Genomic DNA, 23864 nt, shown 5'->3' on the forward strand with positions numbered 1-23864 from the left:
TTGTTAGAGAAGAGGTGTATCAGGATGTAATGTCGCGATGTGTGCGGGAAATGTTGGATGTAATGCAGAAAGAAGAATTTGCAGCGTCCTTGCTATTATAAGTAACATCTATGATACAATGTCGATATTTACAAAACATTCCTTCTTTTGGAATAAGTCTTGAATTTAATCTATCTACGGCTCATCTGATAATTTCTCTAGCCCAGTTTATTCGGTTGCAAGAACAAGACCACTGGTTTTGTTTCAGCCTACAGTTGCTTGAGTTTATAGGAATTGGAACAAATGGCTCATTGCAGCGGAATAGAAAGAATAATGTGAGAGAAGAATTGTTCAACCCCCTTTTCGGGTTTCTAATCGCCTGTATCACTTTTCTTCATGGCTGTCGCTTCCGGCTCAAAGAGCAGAGCTCTTCTGCTTCAATTAAGGGACTATAGCTTCAATCACAGTCTTTTCTTGTTCAGGAAATAAGGCATGTGATGCATCAGCAATGAATTGGGAGGTAGCACGATCCGGGTACAGATTCATTGTTACAATCCACTGAGTCTTTGGCTGAAATGGATCATCCTGGTTAGGGTAAAGAACGCAGTTTGAAGAGCTTTGAGCCTTTCTGAGCGAGGCAAGGAAATATTGCCAGCAACAAAAGGCATTCCTGCGATATCGGTGGGCAAGTTGATACCTCGCGGAGCTGCCACAACCACTGCTGGTATCTTCCCTGGATAATGGACAGTTGTTACTTTGGCGAGGAAAGTACCGAAGGCGTGATCGATCACTATGGCTCGGCCGCCACCCAGCGCATCTATGACGGCTGCGATAACCGCCGCCAGATCGTTTAAAGTAATGTTGATCATTTGCCCCATCGACTCGAAGGTACCTCTGGATTGAGGACGCAGCACAAGGTACCCTGCGCTAACCAAAGCGTTGGTAAAGTAGTTGAAATCACCGCCGCCATCTCGGCCGTATGAGCATGTGAGGACAAAATCACAACGGTGGGACCTGCGCCTTGAACGAGAACTTGAATAATTGCTTCGCCATTTTAGACAAAAGCAGAACCCGCAGTGAGAGCAACATGGCGAGGTCAAAGGTGAAAGTAATTGCTCTATTCAGTGACAATGACATGTTGATGTTTCAAGACATATGTAATTGAATTAGAAGAATATGAGTAATTGTCACTTCAACCATTTTCCAAACAGGGCAATTGCCTTGTCATTTCGTTTAAATTCCGTCTTTCTGGATTTCGGGGTAAATTTGTGGCATCTGCGAATCTCGTGGCGTTCAATTCCTCACCGTCCCAATTAAACCATACCAGGGCGTACAACGGTCTTACTCGGCACTCTTTTCGCGCCCGAGTGGCGCTTTGAGGCGTACACGCATGAGTTTCCGAATTGAACCGAAACTGTGGGTTGCTATCTCAAAGCGTATATTCCATTATGTCTAGAATGTTGCCTGTTGCAGAACCGAGCGCCCTTCCTTGAAAGCCCCCAAAATCCCGAAATCCCGAAATCCCTAATGACCGAAGCAATTCAACTACTATATCAATGAAGGCTTTCCGCACGACTCACTATTTTCTTGAGGTATACAACATTAACAGAACCAAGTACGCCTTTCGAAGCATATCTCAACAATAAAAGACCCAAGATACAATGTCCGAAACAAAATCCATCGAAACACGGACCTCCCCAATCTCATGGTTCGACCGCTTTTGTTTTGTGGCAAGACGAGACGATCCGAAAACTCACCCGGCATGGCAAAAGAATGCTATAGTTGGGATTGTTACTCTCTCTGCTTTCACTGCACCCTTCGCATCCTGCATTCTCTTCCCATCTTTCGGGATTCTCGTGGAACATTTCCATACTACCCAAACTAAAGTCGCTCTCACCACGACTGTGTTCCTTCTGGGTCTGGCAGCTGCGCCATTGTGGTGGAGTACCCTAAGTCAACAATATGGTCGCCGGCCGGTGCTTGTCTTCAGCTTTCTTATCTCGACAGTCGCCGTTATTGTCTGTGCTGCTACCAACTCACTCCCTCTTATCATTGTGTTTCGTCTGATTGAGGCGCTGGGCTGTTCATCCGCACAAAGCGTAGGAGCAGGTGTGATCAGTGATATCTACAATTCAACTGAGCGTGGATCAGCTCTGGGGTGGTTCTATCTTGGCACGTTGATTGGACCTTTGGTTGCCCCTGTTATCGGAGGTGCCCTTCAAGTATGGCTTGGCTGGCGAGCAAACCTTTACTTCATGGCTATCTTCACTTTTACCACTTCAATCCTGACGATGCTGTGTCTTCCTGAGACATTGGCTAAAGTTTCTACTCCGAAACATGAAAAGCTGCCCTGGTACCATCACGTCCAGCGAGATGTGCTAGCTCCCCTTCCGAAATTGAAATTCCTCTTGGTGGCATCAATTTCCTTGACGATCGCCTATATCAGCATCTGTTTCGCCAGTCTGTACTGCTTCAACACTACCCTTCCTTATGCATACTCGGCGCCACCCTACAATTTCTCCGCGATCGAAATTGGCCTTTGTTACATTAGCAATTGCCTCGGATATGCGATTGGGAGCGTTGTAGGTGGCAAGTTGAGTGATGCTAAGCTACGTCAGTACCAGGCCACTCACAACGGTGACATTAATCCGACCGAAAGAATCAAGACCGTGTGGTATGGTGTTGGTTTTGTACCGGCTGGTTTGCTGATATACGGCTGGTTGGTTGAGAATAAAGTGTTCTGGATTGCTCCTCTCGTCGGCGCGTTCTTGTTTGGACTAGGACTCATGCTGGTTACCTCGACGGTCATGCCCTTCCTTGTGGATATCAAGCCGGGGATGGGTGCTTCGGTTGTGGCAAATCTAAATTTGGTTCGCAATGTTCTGGCGGCCATAGGCACCGTTCTGTCACCGATTGCTGTAACAATCATTGGCTTTGGGTGGTGGATGACAATCCTAGCAATCCTTTGCTCATTTTCAGTGATCTTCATAGTTATTGTTATCTGGAAAGAGGCTGCTGAAAGGAAGAAGTCGATGTCAGGGGGTGCTGTCTAAAGGATACTCTCATTTAAATCATTTTCATGGGTTCACTTTCCAGGCTTATTTGATCTAAAGTATAATTTCATGCTAATGCGACTAAATGCTATTCAATCATTTTATTTCGATGTCGCTTCAGAATTCTTCTGGACCAGAAGCCGCTTTGGTGTGGTAGTCTAAGAATTCGTGAGTGGAACAATTAGTTATACTGAAGGTTTAAGCTTGATTTGCTCATAATGGGTTCGTTCTGGTGTTTCGCTTCCGACGAAGAAAATCGTCCGAATCGCGTTCGCCAGTTCAACCATATTCCATTTTAGGATAACAGCTTTGTTTTCGCGAATTCGGAAACTCCGTCGTTCGGACTTTGGGAACATTACGGATTTCCGAAATAAACTGGAAAATAATGTGTCGTTCAGTTCCTCGCCGCCTTAATTGGATTGTACCAGGGCGTAAAAGGGTCTTACTCAGCACAGTTTCAGCGCCCGTGTGGCGCTCTCAGGCGTACACGCATAGACTCCCAAATGACATCGGTCTCGTGTACTGTCATATTGAAAAATGCATAATCGGAACATCTACGATATTGCCTTTTGCGGAATCGAGGTCTCAGATCCCGAAATCCTTAATAGCCGAAGCGATTTAAATACGATGTCAATAAAGGCATAACTTAGTATCACTCAGTGTATATGCCATGTTCGGGATTTGAGGTAGGCTTCTTGTAGTTCAGAACAGATCCACAGATGATGCGAATGAGAGCTCAAAATTGTATGGGAGGACTCTTCATCAAACGGCAAAAAGAGCTATTATTTGAAAGCATTATTTTAGCAGTTTGATAATATTAAACATACGGAAAGAAGAGACCTCTATTTTAAGAGCTGAAGTCAAAAGAAACAACGATCACCAGTGACCATCCAAAATAAAAATTAGAGCTTCACATTGAAGCCTTCCATCCACATCCCCAGGGTCCATGTCTTGCAAGGCCCCAGTCTTTCAAGCTAGAAGAGCGTACTGTCCTGAGGTCAATTGAATCCCTAGACATCGAAGCCGCCATGTATTCTTCTAGGTCAATGCTCGCAAGCAACAAATTATCTTTCCATAGCTAAACAAGTTCTACCAACACAAACAGCCTTCAAAGACGATTTTCTCAGGCCCAGTTAAACTTCCCCAGAGGATTCCACCTTGCTTTCCAGCTTATCGATCCGTTTTGATAGCATGTGAAGCTGTTGTAGGCTAGTGTAAGCTAAGACCAGTCATAGTGACATGAGAATTCCCGAAATCACCTGAGTACAACATACCTCAATTGCATGGTATATGACAAGAATAGATAGTAGAATGAAGGTCACTGGCTCCAGAATCTGCCAGGCATCCATTTTGACACAGTTAAAATTGAATGTGTACAAGATTCTCAGCTTGAAGAGATTTCTGGCGAGCTGTAGAAGGTAGAAGGATGTAATCGTTGATATAAAATTCACCTTTTGAGAATAAGAGATGAAGTGATCAGAGAGAGGATATTCTTGCAGTCTATTCATGCAAGGAGCGGTACAAATTAGAGAGCGGCATCACTATTATGGATCGGACCTGGTAGCCAACCCTCATACTATGTGCAAAACTGCTATATGGAAAACGAAATTTTTCCCTTCCAAGGTTCTTATTTAAAACCTTTCCAGGGGTGACGTGACGTTTTGTCATGGATTTGAAGCTTTTTAAATACGCCTATCACATGGGGATTTGTCATATGGCTGATTCCTCCATTGCACATTGTTTGTTGATTTTGTTGGCGTGAACTTCACACGTTTCCCTTGGGAGTCAGGGATACAATATATCGGGAATAAGACCATAGTATGTCTATAAGTATTTGGCCAAACTAAACGGCCTTTGTTTACTTGATACTCAACTGGAAATAGACAGGTGATTAGATTCTTAATAGAACTCCCACCAATACACAATACGCTAGCTTAAGATACTTATACAAGCCTGTAGAGAGATATTGTCAAGACTACATAATCTGGGAATTTAATATGGAGATACGAATCCAGTTAGTCTCCTTTTCTATGGCTTAAAGACTACCTACTCTATCAGGCTTGATATAGCTCGGAAAGTGGTGATTGACACTCGTTTCTGCAGGCTTGCAAGGCTGACATAGGCAAGGTCCTAGTTTGAGATGGAATACGCCTTTACCGCCGATTAAGACACCTCTTCCAATTTTTCTCAGGCTCAGCCTGGGCCAATATGCTCAGAAAAAGGCATCACCAGTCTCTGTCTGTTCTTGTTTGCTTGATTAAACTTGTGAGATAACTGAGTGAGAGTAATACGTATTGAGCAATGCTAGTTTCTACTTGTTCTACCGTTTAAATGATTGAGGCGGAAATATAAGTCCCGAAATAGACAGTGGATGCTGTGATGCAGCTTAAACACCCTGTACTTGCTAATCAATCCCAATAATACAGCTTATATCTAGCGTAGTGGGGTTAAGGGTTGCGCGCGTATTGAGATTTGCAACTCTGGCGTTATTGCCAGCAGATTCGACATGGAATTGGTGGGTGCAAGAGATTGCAATGGTCAGACCATCTCGTGCTAACATAGTATGAGAATACTGAAAGTATCAAGAAATACAAGTCAAGTCTCGGACTGGTTACAGCCAAGTGAATGTTGAGAAATCACGTGTCGGGTGTGCATAGGCAGGAGCCCATCGGGAAGTATGTAATCAAGGAATAGGTGGAGCCCTTGGAAGATAGAGGGGGCGAAAAAGGAAAATGTTGAAGAAGTTTGACGGGAGAGAAGAGGTCGTGGATTATACAACCACGCATACACTCACAAGATCTCTTCCTTATGATGGCAGATTCCGCTTCGATTTTCATCCAACATCCGATATGGTGTAGTGGCTAACATCGTCGTCTCTCACACGACAGCCGGGGGTTCGATTCCCCCTATCGGAGTTTCTTTTTTTTACTTTAAAAAAAGTCTTCTTCATCTTAATATCCATCTTAATATCTATTGTTTTCATTAGTCTGATAATTCTCTGAGAAGTGGTATAATTTCAATTTAAGCTTTACTCAAATATACTAAATATACTAAAAACTCGTCGATAATGACCATGGAGTCGCCTCACAGTATGAGATCCACCACAACAGCACGATGATCAGAGCTCAAAACATCATTATCAAACTGGTTTGGCAGTACAGCATACCCAGCAACTTTCAATCTTTGCGTCGGGCTCTCCTTAGGTACCCAGACATAATCAATGCGTGAGCGGGGTTCGTCCTCGTATCCAAATCCAGTCCAAGTGATATAGTCACCAAAGCGATATGAGCTGGGGACTTGCTTGTATGCATCTAGCAAGCTTGTTGTCAATACTTGGTAAGCTTCCTGGTTCTCTTCGCTATTCAAATCACCGGCTAAGAAGGTGCCGGAGATGAGATTGGAAAACTGATTCTGGCTGTACTCGTGAATCTTTCCTAGAATTATACGTGCAGCTTCCCAACGGGAGCGAGATCCCTGATCATCAAGGTGGGTGTTCATGGCAAGAACAGTATGGCCATTCTTACGATGCTGGAAAATACCAATGGTGACGATGCGAATCGAGGCTGCATCCCAGCTTTTCGATGGTATATTCGGCGTTTCGGATAGCCATACTGTCTCCCAATGCACTAACTGCCAAGCTAGTGGTCGATAGAAAATAGGTGAATATTCTCCAGCTTGTTGACCGTCGTCTCTGCCAACTCCAATACATGCCCATTCCGATGCCGCGGGATATATATCCTGGTTCAAGCCGGTCACCACATCACCAAGTTGCTCATGGAGAACCTCCTGCAAGCAAATGAATGACTCGTCACAATATCGAGTTTCATGTTTAAACTCGTTTAAAAGTAATTCTTTGCGATCATCCCAGGATAGTTCGCCTCTGAACAGATCCGAACCGCCATGTCGAATGTTATGTGTTAGAACTCGTATGGGGATGGCTAGGGTCCTCATGATGTAAAGAGAAGGAGATCAGGAGACCTTGGGACTCAAAAGAGGGGAAGTTTCAATGAGAAGAAGTTGATGGAGGTCTGATCCTGTCTAAATTGTCTAATCCTAACTCAGGGTCCCTTTCTCGTTCAAATCTGGGGTAATATGCATCTTGATTCACCTAATGTAACCCGAAGAGCTCACACAATACATACCATACCACTCACTATAGTAATGAAATCATGTCACACTTGTGCCGTGTGCGGGGGGACCATGCATGAGGTCAATGAAACTGCGATTCCATGACGTCTTTGCCGAAGCCCTAAATAGACACCTTGTTAATTAGGCACCAAGGCACCAAGGCAAATAACCCCCCCCACTACCCACTAACGCTGCGAAGCCCGCTTGCTCGTTCGCTGCACACTGTCTGTTCCTCTTCTTCCGAGTTTACTCTCTTCCCGAACCCACCTGCATTTAGCTCTTTTTGCTCTACGAGCTCAATTTACTCCACAATGGCGGACCAGAAAGAACCCGAGGTTGGTATGTAAACCTCAAGCTCTGATGTTTGTGGGCACCCAACGTGACTAGCTCTGTTGGCTCGCTCCCAGTCAAACGGAAATCCTCTCCAGGTCGTCCAAGTTAACATTGTGATCGCTTTTAGACTACACCCTCAACAACCCTGACACCCTGACCAAGTACAAGACCGCTGCCCAGATTTCCCACAAAGTCCTCGAGGCTGTGAGCGGTATGTTGCACACCTCAATCCGAGTCTCCAAGCTTTGCGATCTGACCGGTAAATCTAGCTCTTTGCGTTGAGGGTGAGAAGATCGTCGAGATCTGTCAGAAGGGTGACAAGCTCCTCGACGAGGAGATCACCAAGGTCTACAAGGGAAAGAAGATCCTCAAGGGTTTGTCCACCTCCCGGTCGCCTGAAGATGATGCATACTGACCATACGATATGACTGAAGGTGTCGGTCACCCCACCACTGTCTCCCCTAGCTCCTATGTCACTCCCTACACCCCTCTTGTCTCCGAGGCCTCAGAGTCCGAAATCGTCCTGAAGGCTGGCGAGATCGTCAAGATCCAGCTTGGAGCTCAGATTGATGGATTTGGAACCATTGTCTGCGACATGGTTGTCGTCCCCAAGAAGGGTGCCGCCAAGGAGGTTGTTACCGGCCGCGAGGCTGACCTCATTCTCGCTACCCACTACGCCAATGAGCTTCTGCTGAGACTCATGGTTCCCCCCGGTCTTTTGGCCCAGGGTACCGACGAGGAGAAGAAGAAGGCCGCCGCCCAGAAGGCTCCTACCCAGGCTTACATGACTTCTCTCGTCGAGAAGATCGCCAAGGCCTACGAGGTTAACGTTGTTGAGAACACCACCAGCTGGCTGTTCGGCCGCAACGAGATCGAGGGCGAGAAGAAGATCATTCTCTCCCCCGGCAACGGTACCCGTGGTGACGGTGTTCCCGAGGTTGGTGAGGTCTGGGGTGTTGAGATTGGTCTCTCCCTGGGATCCGGTAAGGTCAAGACCCTCGACCACCGTGCCACTCTCCACCGCCGTACCACCACCACCTACGGCCTTAAGCGCCCCAGTTCTCGCCAGACCCTGTCCGAGATCGTCAAGAAGTTCGGTACTTTCCCCTTCAGCTTGCGCCAGCTCGATGACGAGAAGTCCGCCAAGGTCGGTATCGTTGAGTGTGTCCGCAGCGGTGTCGTGCGCCAGTACGAGCCCGCCGGCGAGACTGACGGCTCCGCTGTCTCTCGTCTGTTGACCACCGTTGGTAAGTTTCATCCGAATCTATGCAATAAATATGAATCTAGAAGCTAACATTCCCCACAGCCATCACGAAGAACGGTTTGACCAAGCTCGCCGCTGCCAACCCCGTCGACCCCGAGCAGTACAAGTCCGACAAGAAGATCGAGGATGAGGAGATCCTCAAGATCCTCGAGCAGCCCCTTGCCCGCTCGACCGGCAACAAGAAGAACAAGAGCAAGAAGAAGACCAAGACCACCGGCGGTGATGAGTAAATCAACTAGCCGCACGAATTTGGGCTCACTTTGTTTGAAATACACACACTGATCGAGTTGTGGAAGCTGTTTTGTTCAATCTGAACCAGAAGCAGAAGCAGAATCAGATATCCAATGACGAGCTTCGCTGCAGGTCATACGAAATCGATCCAAAAACACAGAAAAACAATTGATTTTTCCAATGGCATGCGAATGGGCTGGCAATGCCAACCCCGATTTTTGAGAAAAGAAAAAGCTCGGTATATACTCTATCGACGAACTGGGCACCGGGAGATCTTCCTCCGTGTCTCTTTGGAGGCCTTTCTGTCTTGTATGTAGCATTTGGAGCAGACCCCTTGGGCCAAATCAAGACATTGCCAGTCTGTACTTTTGTGCTGTAGTCCGTAGAAGAATCCCCCGACCCCATTTCGTACCAGTTTTCATCGGGATACACCGTTTGACCCGAGCTTCTTGTTCTGGTTCAAGGCAAGATTTGGGGTGCTTGAATCTCTTGTGTCCATATCTTGCTGGAAAACCACCACCACACAGGCCTTCTTTGTCATAATGTATTTGTGGTTGTCCTGGCAGATACAAAATGGAAGCTATTTACCAAGTTTTATGCACTGGCGAGCCTACTGCCTATCTGCAAAGCCTACTAGCCTTCAGCTGTGACGATTCTGCTTACTGCTGCTTTCGCTGTCTCTCTGTGCACTGAGTGTGCCGAGATGTCTTGTCTGGGTCTTGTATGCTAAGCTCCTGAATCAATGGCATATGTCAATAGCATAGAATAGCTGTGCTCTTGATAGGTAGAAATACTCATGGCTCTCGAAACCATAGTAGCAATCGAGTCTGCTCATTAGTCAAAAGCCATTGTATTCCTTGAGGGCACAGGCCTGAAGTCACAGGCACTTGAAGGTAAACAAAACCCCCAACGCGCAGAGCTTTTTGTTCCCAAAGAGGTAAACACAGCTTTCTCCAAGGTTCTTCTCTGTTGTTTTCCTTCTTCTCTTCTTCCCTTCTTCTCTTCCTCTCTTCCTCTCTCTTTCTCTTCTTCTCTTCTTCTCTCCACCACTTTCCCTCTTCCTCTCATTCCTTCTTCCTTTCTTCATCTGTTCTTCTCTGTGTCCTCTGTTCTCTTTGCTTTCCCTTGCTACTGTTCCTTTGATACTACTCCTTTGCTACTTTCTCTGTTCTTCATATCCGCCAACATGAACACCGTCCGTCGCTTTTCGAAGCGTATTCTCGCACGAGGTAAGAGATGCTTCTTGGTTCAGTCCCTTCACTGGCCTCCAGACCAAACTTTGTAACCTTTCGGAGTCGACCACATCTTGCCCTTATATTTGGTACTGGTACCAACCGAGATCCACATGACCCTCGTCTTGTTCTTCTTCTCCTTCTTTACCTGCACTTCATGTCTTTGCCCACATCCTCAGCCTGTCCTCATATCTGATCGAGCAATCTTTCTTCCCTTTCCCACTACCCTCGTCTACACATCTTCAGTCTGTTGCTTGATGGAGATCCAGGGCATTTGATCTCATTTCTGATGAATCCTGCTTTGGTCGCTTCTGATGCGGACCCATTCATGTCCTCTCCAGGTTCGACATGACTCTGAGCACTTTTGTTTTCGTCACTTTTTTTCTTCATTTCATTTCAGTTCACTTTCAACTGCTGAATACTAAAATTTAAACATCTACAGCTTCTGCCACTCCAGCTCCGACTGAGACCACATCACAGTACGTTGAACCAAGGACAGTTAGGGCATGAGGTGCGCGGCACTAACCCTAGTACAGGCCCCTTCCGCCTGCCCCTGCGGGGCCCACTCCGTCCGGTCGACAGGCCTCTTCGCAACCGAAACATCGGAAGCTTCAGAAGAAGCCCCCGGGCACTTCGAAGCCCAAGCCGAAGGTGTCAACAATGAAGCCGATCGGGGAATACCCATCGGTCGCCGAGTACCGCGGTGCTGGCGTGACGCCGCCATCAACCAAGCGCGTCGCGACTGTTCCAGATGCCCGCGAAACTGAGCGCGAGCTCAGCGGGGTTGAGACTCCGACAGTCGACAAGAGCCCTGCTGAAGACATTATCGAAGAAGCAGATATCGCAATCAGCGCAGATGTCGCACCTCCGGCCAACGATTTCGATCCCGCATTTGCTCCTCCCGATCACAGCACGAACATCTCCGACTACATCACCGTTCTGGACTCTCTCCCTCTCCCTACGTCGGACAAATTCGATACGCCCCAACTCAAAAAAGTCGTGAAAGCTGCCCTGGGCTTTGCATATGAGGCCGGAAACGCCAGGTGCGCTATGGGACTTCTCTACTTCTGGTTCAACGCCATCGAGGACGAGTTCCGCCTCTCTCTGATTGCCAACTTGGGCGGGGATGCGATTCCCAATGATACTTTGCGTCTAGCTTTTTCCAGCCTGCTCAAGGGTTCCTACGACGACGCGCGCAAGTGGTACCAGACCTATGTCGACACTGGTGTGTCACGTCTTCCCGACATGCCCTCCGGGGAGGACGAGTCGTCAAGCTTGTCCTCTGCCAAGTCAGTGGAGCAAGGACCTTCTTTCAAAATCTCCGACATGTATCGTGATACCAGCGGTGCTCGACCCGAGGAATTGTTCGCGAGCGGCAAGACCAATACGGCGCCGCTGAAGCGGCCCAAAAAAGCATGCCCTGTCAATGAGAAAGCTTTCAGACGCAAGCGTGCATGGGAAGCAGATCCCAGCTTAGAAGAAAACCTGCGGACCAAGCGCCGTCAATACGAAGAGAACAACATTCATGATAATGCTCCCATTGTCCAATACAGCGCATGCCGCGATCGACTGGGACCGCCAGATGCCATTGAGCATCCCTACACTGTTGACGACACTACCGAAATCCTTCGTTCTCGTTCTCTTCCTGTTCGAGCAGGTGGAGGCTCGATTCTTGACCTGCCTCTTCTCGGAGAGAAGATCAAGGCACCCTCAGTCGTGTCATCAGGCAACTCCATGCTTATTCGCAGGACGAAGTCGCGACGACAGAGCCTTAAGAAAATCCTCCCCGATGATACGCAGCGCGCACGGTCGCTCTCTGTTGACACGACCGTCTCCAGTCTTTCCTCACTTTCCAACTCCGTCTACTCCATGCGATTCAACGACTGGACTGCCGACCACGAACCGCGCTGCATGCCGAACTCTATGTACGTATTTGATTCATTTGATCATTTGATGTGGTTTCTACTACGCGTTGCTGGTCCTTTGTCTTGTTCTACCTGCTAATCTGAAATTTAGTGAGCCTCCCGAGAACAGCGACAACTGCCACCACTGTGGAAAGGGCGGCGAGTTGCTCTGCTGTGACACATGCGATAATGCATTTCACTTCCACTGTCTGGATCCTCCCTTGGATCCGAAGAATCCTCCCCAGGGTGAATGGCACTGCCCCAAGTGTTCGATCCGCAACAGCTTTTCCACCTTGATCGCCCACTCCAAGCACTTCAAGAAGACTGAGTTCCAAGTGCCACAGCCCATCAAAGACACTTTCGAGGGCGTCAATGAAGGAATCGTGTTCGATCGCGACTATGCCCGCAATCCCAAGCACCTGCGCTACTACAAGCCTGGGCCCCACCTGCCGCGGCTGACTAAAGCTCCCAAGCAAGATGGCCCTACCCTCTACGCGAACCCTCAACTCCTGCGTGAAACCGACGCGAAAGGAGATCTCATCCGCTGCTCCAGGTGTAGTTTTACCTCTGCTGGTCGTCCCATTATCACCTGTGATTATTGCACTTGTCGCTTTCATTTGGATTGTCTGGATCCACCCCGCGCACATCCCCCTAACCCCAAAGTCGGGTGGATGTGTCCCAACCATGTTACTCCTGACGATATGATTGCCACCAAAGAGGTTGATGGACTCTCACGCGTCCGTCGTGTGCGCCGTACCAAGAACATGAAGTTCATTGATTGTGACATTCACCTCCCCGACGATCCAAATCAGAGTATTTTCGATGACGACTGGAAAGAACGCCGTGCCCGATTTTATGCCGGCGACGTCGTTCTCAACTTCATCAGTACTGTCAAAGATGACAACTTTGAACGCCAAAAGCAATATGCCCACAACGTTGAGCAGAAGTGTCTGGACTTGACTAAGAAACTTACCGAGAACTACCTCTCCCGTCATGGGTTGACCGGGGCATCCGACACCCAGCCCATGGCCTCTATGCCCGCCGAACTGGAGCAACAAATCTCATCTTCTGTCCGTGGAATGATATCCGGGGCTCCAGTATCTACCGTTGACTTCGACGCTGCCTCTGCTTTGCTTGGCCTCTCCCAGGCCGAGCCCCCAGCCTCAGGCGAAAGCCACATGACCGATCCCGCCTCCTCCAAGGCCGGCTCTCGCGTCGACGAAGGCATCGCCGTCGAATCTTCTCATGTCACCTCCCCTACCCAAATGAATGCCCCTAAGAGTCCCACCGCCCCCTCGCATACTTCTCAGCAGTCAGAGTACGCAGACTCCGACATCCTGCCCCGGATCCCAGTCTTCTTCACCTCGGCCGCGTTCAATCGCCACAAGCGATCGCGTCCCGACGACGACGACGAAAAAGACCAGGATTCCGTCGAGGAGCCGGCGCAGAAGCGCCTGCACACCTCGGACACCGAGTAAAAAAAAGTTTTTTTTTTTTCATTTTCTTTTTTTTCACCCCCTACCATCTCGGCGTCATCTGCTTTTTTATCCCTCATGTGTTCTGGTTCTCTCTCACTCACATCTGTTTCAACGCTCGCATCAAGGACATCCGGCGTTTGGACATTTACTTCATGATCGGCTTCATCCTTGCGATGGCTCCACAAATTACTCGAATTTAATTCTTCAAGCTGCCCGAGCTCGTTTTGCTTTGCTTTTTTTCTTTTCTGTGTTTGATTATTCGTCTTTGTTTCTTCTCTCACTGTCGTTTTACTTTCCTTTCCCCCCCCTACCCTGATTGTTGTCTTGAGATTGTTTACGGGCCGGGCAGCTCGAAGAAGTGTACGATAGCATGGGCCCAAGGCCAAATGGATATTCGCCATTTCCTGAATTTTTCGGTTTTCCTGCTGTGGCAGTAGTTGCATCGGTACTGGTAAAGGTAGTAGTCATATTTGCGACAGGTATAAATTCGCGTAAACGTAATGGCATTTCGTACTCTACAAGAATGAAGAAACAGCAGACCAGCGCTCGCATAAAAAAACACACTCGAGAAAGTTATAGATATCTCCCACCGAGTAAGACCTAGCATCAAGCGAGGAAACATCGGATCCATGTGCATTGGGGTGTGCATGGTGGGAGGGGAGGGAAGGGCGGGAAGGGCGATTAAAGGAACTTCTTGGGCATGTTGGCTCGGCGACGCTTGTAGATGACGTAGGATACTGCAAGGAGGACCTGGAACGCGATCAACATGAACAGGAAGAAGCCCATGCGAGGGGATGAAGCGGTGATCACTAGCGAAGGGAAGAAATGGTGTTAGCCAATGGAACGGGGAAGAAAAAATATGGTGGAATGGTATTTGCCATTCACGAAAGAAAGCAAAACACCGATGGTGCTGGTGGAAATTGGAACCGACTTACCACTCAACAAGTGACCTTGCAGGTTCTCACTCAGGCTCAGGTGCGAAGAGCGAAGAGTCTCGTGCAGCTGGTTGAAGCGACTGCTGTAATCCTTGCCCTCGACATCACGCTGGATGTTCTGGACCAACTGCTCCATACGCGCGAGTCTCGCGTCAAGGAGGGCGGCAATCTGGTCCTGGGATGCCAATTTCTGGAGCAGCTCTGTGTGGTGAGCGTCGCCCTTTGAGACTTGGTTCTTGAGTTCTTGGAGGATGGTGTTGGTGGCTTTGTTTGTGAGTTGGAGGCGGCCGCTGAGATCCACGAACTGCGCGGCCAAGCCGGAGTCGGTGGCAGGGTTGCCTCCAGCCTGAACCACGGGTGGGTTCTGGTTCACGATGGGCTGCTGGGCCTGCTGAGGCACGCTTCCTTGGTTGGAGGGGATTGTTTGGCCTCCGGAGGCGGACTCAACGACGAACTTGAAAACCTCGAATGAGTCTGGGTTCTCGGGGGTCGCGGCTGTGATACCGAAGGTGTTTCCAGCTGGCAGTGCGACCTGATTGGGCCGTTAGTATATATTGAACTTGCCGAATGGGGTGATGTTGAATATAGTGTACCTTGTTGGTCGAGAAGCAGAGCTTGTCATCGATAGTGACCTCGAAGATTGAGCTGGTGGACTTCAGCTTGACAATCGAGGGACGGCCCAGGTTACGGTAAGCATAGTCACAGTGACCAAAGGCCAAGCTATCGGGGCTGCTCTGGCTCTTGTAATCGGTTGTTCCGTCGTTCAAGAAACCACGAATGCTTCCACCCTATGAGGATATTAACTCCTGTTCAATATGCAGACACCAGGAACAACCTACTCTTCCACCGTGGTTATCAATAACAAGCGCAAATCCATCGAATTGACCGATAGTGTAGATACTAGAGGTACCAATGCGGGCCTGCCCATCCTTGGTATACCACAGTTGAAGGATACCACCTGCGCGCTCTGGACCACTCGCGCGGAATTGGAACTCTGCAGACCATTCCGACTGAGAGACTCTATCGATGTATTAGTATGCAACCCAGTCATGGATTCCAGAGGTTGACTTACGGGCTTTGTGCCCAAGCCGATCCTCGCGTATTACCCGGATAAGGTGGTGTTAGGATAAGCTTGTCTGACAACTGGCTGAGTATTAGATCAGTCAAATAAGTATGTAGCGGTGTCACTCACAAGGGCAGGATCATGTCCTTCGCCTCCAATTGCCCATCCTGGAATGGAGTCTCGGTTAGGTGATATCCTGCTCGAGGTCAGTATGCGCGAAGACCCTGCAACACTTAGGCACTGACGTTTTACCAGTACCGAAGCTAGAGCTCTCAATGACCTGAGCCGTGGCTCCTGCGGCAAACAGTGCCAGTGAAGCTAAAGTTCGCATCATGATGTGTAGATCGACACGGAGACCTATGTCGGTTCGATAGCTTCTAGAAGCTTTCAATAGCAAATACTCGGCGCTTAAATGATCTCAATGATGTTTATCACAGTCACACTTTCGCCCTCGATCGCAAATACTGGAGATGACACTTGTGGTGATCCAGCCAACAACAACGGCAATAACGCAGAAACGGGCCTCCTTAGCAATGGCAGCAGCGGACGGCGAGAAATCAAAGAAATGATGAAGCTGTACACTGTTGAGAAGGGTGTGGCGGATTCCAACGTCCGTGAAGTCCATGCGGAAAGTGTTCTCGGTGTCGCAGACTGTTGATATCTGTCCTTCTGTTTCCCGTCTGATTTAGACCTCCGCATGTCGCACGTGACCCGATGCGGAGGGAGCTTCAAACTTTGCCCATTTCGCGTCCTGCATTTTCGGTCCGCTCCCAGCTTTGTCGCATTATCATGCGCAATAGCTCCAATGGCTGAACTATACCCTTCGTTAGCGCAATGCGCCATTGTCGCTGCTGCGTTCAAGGTTCTGCTTTTCCCCGCATAGTGAGTCCCGCCGTCGCGCCGCAGTTGAGTGTTCATCTTGAGCTAATTGATCGTTTTCTGTTGACTATAGCAAGTCTACCGATTTTGAAGTTCATAGGAACTGGCTCGCCATCACCCACTCCCTTCCGATTCAAGAATGGTACTATGAGGTGGGTTCTGTCGAGCACATACAGGCCGAGTGTGGGCGCTGACTGGGGCTGGCTCAGAAATCCTCAGAATGGACTCTCGATTACCCGCCGTTCTTTGCGGCGTTTGAATGGTTAATGTCGCAAGCGGCCGCATATGTGGACCCTGCAATGCTGGTTGTGAAGAATCTGGGCTATGACTCGTGGCAGACCGTGTACTTCCAAAGAGCGACTGTCATTCTGACAGAATTTGTTCTTGTATACGCGCTGAGTCGGTAAGAAGGCATTCTCTGGTTTTTTATGCATAGAAGATACTAATCATGGTGTATTCTAGATTCGTCAAGTCTGTCCCTCTGCCGAACAAGCAAGCTGCACATGTAGCTAGTCTTTCCATTCTGCTATCCCCGGGCCTCTTCATAATCGACCACATCCACTTCCAATATAATGGATTCATGTACGGCATCTTGATCCTGTCAATCGTCTTGGCCCGCAAGCAGTCGACCCTTCTGTACAGCGGGATCATGTTCGCAGTCCTGCTGTGCATGAAGCACATCTATCTCTATCTTGCCCTTGCATACTTCGTCTACCTCCTTCGCGCCTACTGTCTGGATCCTAGATCAGTATTCCGCCCTCAGTTTGGAAACACCATCAAGCTTGGAGTATGCGTTGTTGGTGTGTTTGCCATTGCTTTTGGTCCCTTTGCGCAATGGGGCCAATTGTTGCAACTCAAGGATAGGCTCTTCCCATTCTCGCGGGGACTGTGTCATGCCTATTGGGCTCCGAACATTTGGGCTATGTACTCGTTCACAGATCGAGCTTTAATTCCTCGTGAGTCATCTGTTCCCATTCGATTCTATGGAGGGTAAAATTCTCTGACCTTCTTCGCCAGTTGCTCCCAAATTGGGACTCCATGTCAACACCGATGCTTTGAACAGTGTTACACGAGGACTTGTGGGAGATACTGCCTTTGCAATTCTTCCCGAGGTCACCAAGGAGCATACCTTCTTGCTAACCTTCTTGTTCCAATTGGTACGCATTTTGACTCTTGTGTTTTACACTCATGCTGACATGCTTCTAGATTCCTTTAGTCAAGCTCTGGTTCCGTCCAGACTGGGACACTTTTGTCGGAGCAATCACGCTCTGTGGCTATGCCTCCTTCCTCTTCGGCTGGCATGTACACGAGAAAGCCATTCTCCTCATCATCATCCCCTTCAGTCTCATCGCACTGAAGGACCGTCGATACTTCAGCGCTTTTCGTCCTCTGGCGGTGGCAGGACATGTCTCGCTCTTCCCACTGCTGTTCACAGCAGCCGAGTTCCCCCTGAAGACTGTGTACACGGTATTATGGTTGGTGCTATTCCTCTTCGTCTTTGATCAGGTTGCGCCCGTCCCAGAACGGCCTCGTATCTTCGTCTTTGATCGACTGGCACTGCTCTACCTAACCATCTCCATCCCTCTGATTGTATACTGCTCCCTGGGTCACCAATTAATCTTCGGCTGGGACAGACTCGAGTTCCTGCCATTAATGTTTATGAGCAGCTATTCCGCACTTGGGGTTGTTGGAAGCTGGGTGGGATTCATGGTGGTGTATTTCACCGCATAGTGTTATTGGTATCTAAAATTCAAACCGATATTTCTTCCCTCACAGATAACAAGGACTGTATGTTACAAGCGACAGCCCTGGAGTGACTAGGTGTTAGGCGAGGGAAATGATGTAATGGGAGTTTGCACTGTTTGAGTCCACGTGGATCCGATCCACAGATCACAGGAGTCTATTCCGACACTAGCCTGATTGGGTTAGCCTCGCTTCATCCATGGTTGGCCTGCAAATGCAGCCGGAATGGAAACACGGGGCCATTTCCGTTTCGCTTTGATTTGGGGTTGTATTTATTTGTACAGTGGAGTTCCTTACACTTTAGTTGGTCATGATACTGATATGCTTCATTTGTAGAAGGAGATACCCATTACATATATGTTAGCAACATTCGTTCGTGTGGCGGAAGCACAATATACCGAAATTGATAAACATTGAACAGATTCCCTCATGTTTTTAGCGATACATCGGGCAAAATATGGCTCCAAATGGTTTGCTATGAGATACATGAGTCAAGAGCGCATACTTTGCTTAACTCTGTAACAAAGGTTGGCCTGTCAATCATAAATAGCTTATTGAATATCGCACGGCGGATCCATGCATTGACGATATGCATAATTAAGCCCTGGTATAGAATAAGCTTGATATATACACAGGCAGGTATCCGATACTATAGTCTCAACAATAAATGTCCGCAATATATATCAAAATCTTGAAGGCCGGGCGATGACATCAGCCTTCCCGACAGATGGAATACCAGCTTTACAACAAAGAAAGAAACTTGATAACTAATAATATAAGAATAGTAGACATGTAATTGCTATTTACATTGACTGAGATCAGGGTGAACTGCTACTCTCTGGCCTATATGGGCTGACATTGGAGTTGCTGTTGCATCTCTGCCTCGGTGGCGACATTTCATATTTTTCTATTAGGTATGTTTGAGTTCTCATAACTGAGTCTATGCATCAGGGATAAGCTATAATCATATTGAAAAAGGAATAAAATATGAAGTATGTCGAAATGGACGGAGATGCCGCTTGTCAGGGTTATGTAAAGAGTCCTTTGGTAGACGCACGTTTGTTAACTGTTGCCTAGTCATTGCTCAAATAAAGACAATGTCACAGTGAAATGCTAGGTAGTCCTTCACACCAGGACAACTGATCTATGAGTCGGCGGGCGAAGACCAAGTACTACGGCCACTGGTAATGTGAGGCTTTCGACGCGCGGAACTGTAGGAAATGACGACTTAACTTTAGATATTGCTCAGATCATGGCTGATGAATACTGAGTAGAGATATCATATTTAGGAAGGAAGACTGACATGTCAATAAAGTTCAACGGGGTTGAGATTTACTTGGAAACAAAGCCAAGGTTAAAGGTGCTAGGTGCTTTCAAACAAAAGAGCTCAGAATAGATCTAGTAATGTTTAGACAAAGTAACACATTTCTAACTACACTCTCAAGACACTAAAGCCCCAGTTTGGCTCCCCCAGGGTGATGCATGGTTCATGTTTTGGTGGTCCTGTTATAAACTGCCCATGCTCCGATCTGGACCGGGAGGTGGCCGAGAGTAGAAATTGATAATCCCGTAGTAAACATAGAGCTATATGGTTGGCGTAAAAGTCCAATAGAATGAGGGAATTGGGCTGAATCCGACGAGTCGAATGAGTGTAAATAAAGACCCCTTTGGTGGGGGATACATCGCTAGGGGCCAACAACGACAAGAGGGCAGAGCAGCAGAGAAGGTCGAAGGTCCCGAGAGTTTTGTCTTTGCTCCCGCGGGCTCCTCGTTTCGACCAATCAGCATCCCGGGCGCGGTCCTGCAACGATCTACCGCTTCTTTTATGCCTTTCTTCTTTCTGGCTTCTCCTCTCCTTCAATCCTCTTTCCCCCCCTGGATCACCACGAACCACCCACCTCATTGTCGTCCGTTAAATACTACACTGGACGCGTTCGACTCCGGTAAGTCCGTTGATTTCCCCGATACATGGTCCATTCGCGTAGTCTGTGGCTGCGACCAGGCCTGATCACGACCGCCCCCTCCCCGTGAACCATCGACTCAGACCAGACCTGCGAGAGTCTCTGCTGTCCCCCTCGCGACCCCCGTCTCCTCCGCGCCTGCCTCGGTGTTGACGCGGTGTTCACCTGCACCTCCGCAATTCTTCAATGAGCTGCATCCGCTGACCTGGGTCGCGTTTTGTCTAGTCCGTTCATGATTGATCCCATTGACGATAGTTCTTGGTCGACTGGCGCGTCCGCACGCAATCTTTAGAAGATCATGGTATGCGACACCTTATCGGATGGAATGGCGGCGGAGATGCCACGAACAATGTGATGGATGTTGCGGACACAGAGGCTTATACAATCCTTCGACTAGGTGCTCTTCAAACGCAAACCAGTTCAATACCTTCCATCAACCGTCATTGAAGATGACAGCTCCGAGGTATGCAATTCGGACACCTGTGGATCACCACCCACTTACCTGGTTATTCCGTTAGGTTTGGGTCATTCCGGAGACCAACGAGGTCTTTACTGCCTACGAGCCCTACCTCCAGCGAATGGATTTTTATAAGCAGCGTCGATTCATTTGCGAGATCACCGGCCACTCGGGGTTGACATTTTTCGAGGCACTGCGGAGTGAGGTACATGATGATCTGGACTCGGAGTGACGGACAAGTGCTGATATCGTGGTAGACCGAGGAATCGCGTGAAGTAAACAACAGTTTTCCGGATGCGCTGAGAGAGCCTATTCTCCGCCGAATTCAATTCTCCACAGTCTCAAGGGTGGACAGTCTAGGTATGTCAGTTCTGATTTGTTGATGAATCTAAACTAACCTCAATTCCCAGTGGACGAGATTTACGAAGTAAGAGATTCAGTACCTTCACTACCATATATTCTAACAAATACAGGAATTCAAATCAGACTTCTACCCCGGCGAAGCTGTTCTTATCTTGTTGGAGGATAGCACCCGACTTCACGGTACTATTCGAGACAAGGCCAACTTTGCTGAACAGCTATTTGCCGACGGAACCATTAAAACGCCTGCTTTCGCCCGTTATCTAGTCAAGATCCTAGACCGGCAAAATGAGGAGGCCCTGCTGGACCAGGACCACATTACACGCGACCGAAAGGCATTCACCAAGCTGATGCTGCGCGGTTTTATTAAAAATAATGTTACCAGGGAGTCATGGACTGGTGCTCCTTGGTTGGTCAAGCCTTCTGTCGCCGAGGAGTACAAAATCCCAATCGAGGTACCCAAGCATCTACAGTACGGTGCCAAGGTGGCAGAGAAGAAAGCAATGAAAAAGGCAGACCAGGACGGTTTCTTCGGTTTCTTCTCTTCTCAACAACTCCCTGAATTGAAACCAGCCACAAAGGGACAGAAGTCAAAGCTGACTCCGCACGACATGGCGAAGTCAAGGGAAGCACAGTACCAGGAATATCAGCGATCACTGAATGGGAATCCATCATTTCTGCTCCCCTCTAATCCCTTGCGTCCCACAAAGCCGCCACTGGTTGGCGATCGGAAGTTTTCTGCAGGTGGAAGCCCTTACGTTCTCGTCAAGAATGAATCAAGACCACCCACCCCACCACCAATCAAATATCCTATCGAAGATTTGGATCTCGCTCCTAACCAGGAGAAACAACATCGTCCTACTCTTAAGTTCCTGATGGTCGGCGAGTCCGAAGATGACGGAACCGAAGACCTCTTGCCGGATGACCTCGAACCTGAAACGGTAGGAATGCTTCTGGAGAGCTGGAATACGCTTAATGTTTACTGTGAAGTATTCGAACTGGACTCTTTCACCTTTGACGACTTCGTCCAAGCCATGCGATTTTCCTCAGAGGAGATGGACTGCGAGATGTTTGTAGAGATCCATTGCGCCGTTCTCAAAAAATTGGTCAATGCGACAGGTCATGAGGGTGGTGCTGTCCAAGTCTCTCTTCCCGACTTCCCAGTTGAGGATTCAGATGAGTCCGAAGAGGAGGACGAGGAGGAAGATGAGGACGAACCCCCCGAGCCGGCAGTCAAGCCTGGTAGAATGACTACCAGAAGAAGTTTGGCCATGGAGGAGGCACACACTGTCAAATCGCAAGCCGACGAAGACGCCGAAGAAGACGAGACGAAAATACACCGTGCTGCCGAGATGTTCGAGAAATATGGGTGGATTGAGCGTCTTCGCAAACGTGACTTCCGCAGTGGTGGCTGGCAGATGGTGATGATCGGTTTGTTACACCAGATGTCAGCTCGGCCTCGTTCAGAGCAGACTTGCAACGATATTCTCAAACACCTGGCTCCTCTTGATGCTGAGCCTACCCAGTTCACTGCCCTGGAGCAATACCGCACTCTCGATATCAACATGCGCACCAAAGCCCTGCAGATCATTTGTATGCTCAGCTTGGAAACCAAGGCGATTCGTAACTACCTCGAGGAGTGCAGCAACCAGATGACGGAATTGCGCAAGGAGAAAATCGAGTACCAGAAATCGCGCAAAGCAGCGTACGTTGAAATTTCCTATCCCGACACTATCAACCACTGACAAAGATTTTAGACTTATCGAGTTACGCCAACTTCATCAGGAACGCAAGGCCGTTCAGCCCGAGCCTGAAAAGAACGGAAAGTCACCAACGCCTGTTCCCGAACTGGATGGGTTGGATGATTCTAGGATGACTGGTCTGGAAGGTGATTCCGAAATGCCCGTTGATACTGAAGACGAAGATATCCCTCGGCCGCGCTCCCTCAGAGGAGGACCCGACCGTGCCCTTGAGCGTAAGCGCAAGCAAGAGCTAGAGAAGGAGCGAAAGGAGCAACTTGCAAAGCAACCGAAGGGATCAAAACAATACCAACGAGTCCTGAAGAAGATTGACGAGCAGAAAGCCAAGGTCGACAAGCTTCACGATCAGATCGAGACAGTGGAAAACAGCCTCCGCGAGGCCGATTGCCCCCGGACCCGATGCCTTGGACAGGATCGTTTCTGCAATCGCTACTGGTGGTTTGAGCGAAATGCCATGCCTTACGAAGGTATGCCAGAGAGTTCGACTGCCGAGGCACTATACGCCAATGGCCGCCTATGGGTACAAGGTCCAGATGAAATGGAGCACGCCGGCTTCATCGACGTGACTGAGGAGCAACGCAAGCAATATCAAAGGCACTTTGGAACTACCCCAGCGGAGCGCAAGAAACATGAGGAGGGCCCTACTCATTTATCGAATGCCCGTGAATGGGGCTACTATGAGGAGCCAGATGCCATCGACCAGCTTACGGAATGGCTGGACCCACGAGGCAACCGAGAGTCTAAACTCCTGAAGGAGCTCCTGCAGCAGCAGGACTATATCGCCAAATATATGAAGAACCGTCAAGCATACCTGAGTGAGACGGCAGAGAGTGCTGAGTCAGAGGATATTCCAGTGAAGCGTGTGACTACTCGCACCAAGACCTATATGGATGTGAACGAACATGGCCTTCGTTGTCTACATTGGAAGAACAACACCGCGCTCTCTGAACATGGCCATCTCCATGTTGACCCTGACCGGCCTGCCAAGCGCAACAAGCGAGTTTCCGACGACACCAGGGAGACCAAGGACACCAAAAAGACCTTGACTCGACAGAGCTCCCGGCGCAATCGTTGATTCTTCCCTTGTCACGCGACCACGATATT

At 48.7% G+C, this 23864-nt stretch overlaps 7 protein-coding genes across 7 annotated transcripts; 5 read left to right on the forward strand and 2 right to left on the reverse strand.

Annotated features, from left to right (window-relative positions):
* Positions 1-1640: 1640 nt before the first annotated feature.
* On the forward strand, positions 1641-3032 carry N7511_002322 (Major facilitator superfamily domain general substrate transporter; the record flags this gene model as incomplete). The annotated part of the gene is made up of 1 exon (XM_057124747.1): positions 1641-3032. The coding sequence occupies one exon, from the start codon at positions 1641-1643 to the stop codon at positions 3030-3032; it is 1392 nt and encodes a 463-aa protein (XP_056986906.1).
* Positions 3033-6116: 3084 nt separating this feature from the next.
* Positions 6117-6983, reverse strand: N7511_002323 (endonuclease/exonuclease/phosphatase family protein; the record flags this gene model as incomplete). Its single annotated transcript, XM_057124748.1, has 1 exon — positions 6117-6983. The coding sequence occupies one exon, from the start codon at positions 6981-6983 to the stop codon at positions 6117-6119; it is 867 nt and encodes a 288-aa protein (XP_056986907.1).
* Positions 6984-7471: 488 nt separating this feature from the next.
* N7511_002324 (curved DNA-binding protein (42 kDa protein)) lies at positions 7472-8987 on the forward strand (the record flags this gene model as incomplete). The annotated part of the gene is made up of 5 exons (XM_057124749.1): positions 7472-7499; positions 7621-7704; positions 7763-7867; positions 7928-8740; positions 8800-8987. 5 exons carry the CDS (start codon positions 7472-7474, stop codon positions 8985-8987), a joined length of 1218 nt encoding a protein of 405 aa, XP_056986908.1.
* A 1187-nt stretch (positions 8988-10174) lies between these two features.
* N7511_002325 (putative PHD finger domain protein) lies at positions 10175-13602 on the forward strand (the record flags this gene model as incomplete). Its single annotated transcript, XM_057124750.1, has 4 exons — positions 10175-10217; positions 10663-10699; positions 10757-12145; positions 12237-13602. The coding sequence occupies 4 exons, from the start codon at positions 10175-10177 to the stop codon at positions 13600-13602; spliced, it is 2835 nt and encodes a 944-aa protein (XP_056986909.1).
* Positions 13603-14283: 681 nt separating this feature from the next.
* Positions 14284-15934, reverse strand: N7511_002326 (uncharacterized protein; the record flags this gene model as incomplete). Its single annotated transcript, XM_057124751.1, has 5 exons — positions 14284-14411; positions 14538-15069; positions 15131-15325; positions 15377-15557; positions 15846-15934. The coding sequence occupies 5 exons, from the start codon at positions 15932-15934 to the stop codon at positions 14284-14286; spliced, it is 1125 nt and encodes a 374-aa protein (XP_056986910.1).
* Positions 15935-16012: 78 nt separating this feature from the next.
* Positions 16013-18210, forward strand: N7511_002327 (dolichyl-P-Glc:Glc1Man(9)GlcNAc(2)-PP-dolichol alpha-1,3-glucosyltransferase ALG8; the record flags this gene model as incomplete). Its single annotated transcript, XM_057124752.1, has 7 exons — positions 16013-16253; positions 16401-16482; positions 16553-16631; positions 16689-16882; positions 16942-17435; positions 17497-17636; positions 17686-18210. 7 exons carry the CDS (start codon positions 16013-16015, stop codon positions 18208-18210), a joined length of 1755 nt encoding a protein of 584 aa, XP_056986911.1.
* A 2271-nt stretch (positions 18211-20481) lies between these two features.
* On the forward strand, positions 20482-23835 carry N7511_002328 (uncharacterized protein; the record flags this gene model as incomplete). The annotated part of the gene is made up of 7 exons (XM_057124753.1): positions 20482-20484; positions 20581-20646; positions 20702-20845; positions 20898-21000; positions 21051-21067; positions 21114-22705; positions 22758-23835. The coding sequence occupies 7 exons, from the start codon at positions 20482-20484 to the stop codon at positions 23833-23835; spliced, it is 3003 nt and encodes a 1000-aa protein (XP_056986912.1).
* Between the last annotated feature and the right edge of the window lie 29 nt (positions 23836-23864).

The sequence above is a fragment of the Penicillium nucicola genome (genome assembly GCF_028828085.1).
Source record: "Penicillium nucicola strain IBT 29836 chromosome Unknown utg000002l, whole genome shotgun sequence".
NCBI lineage: Eukaryota > Fungi > Ascomycota > Eurotiomycetes > Eurotiales > Aspergillaceae > Penicillium > Penicillium nucicola.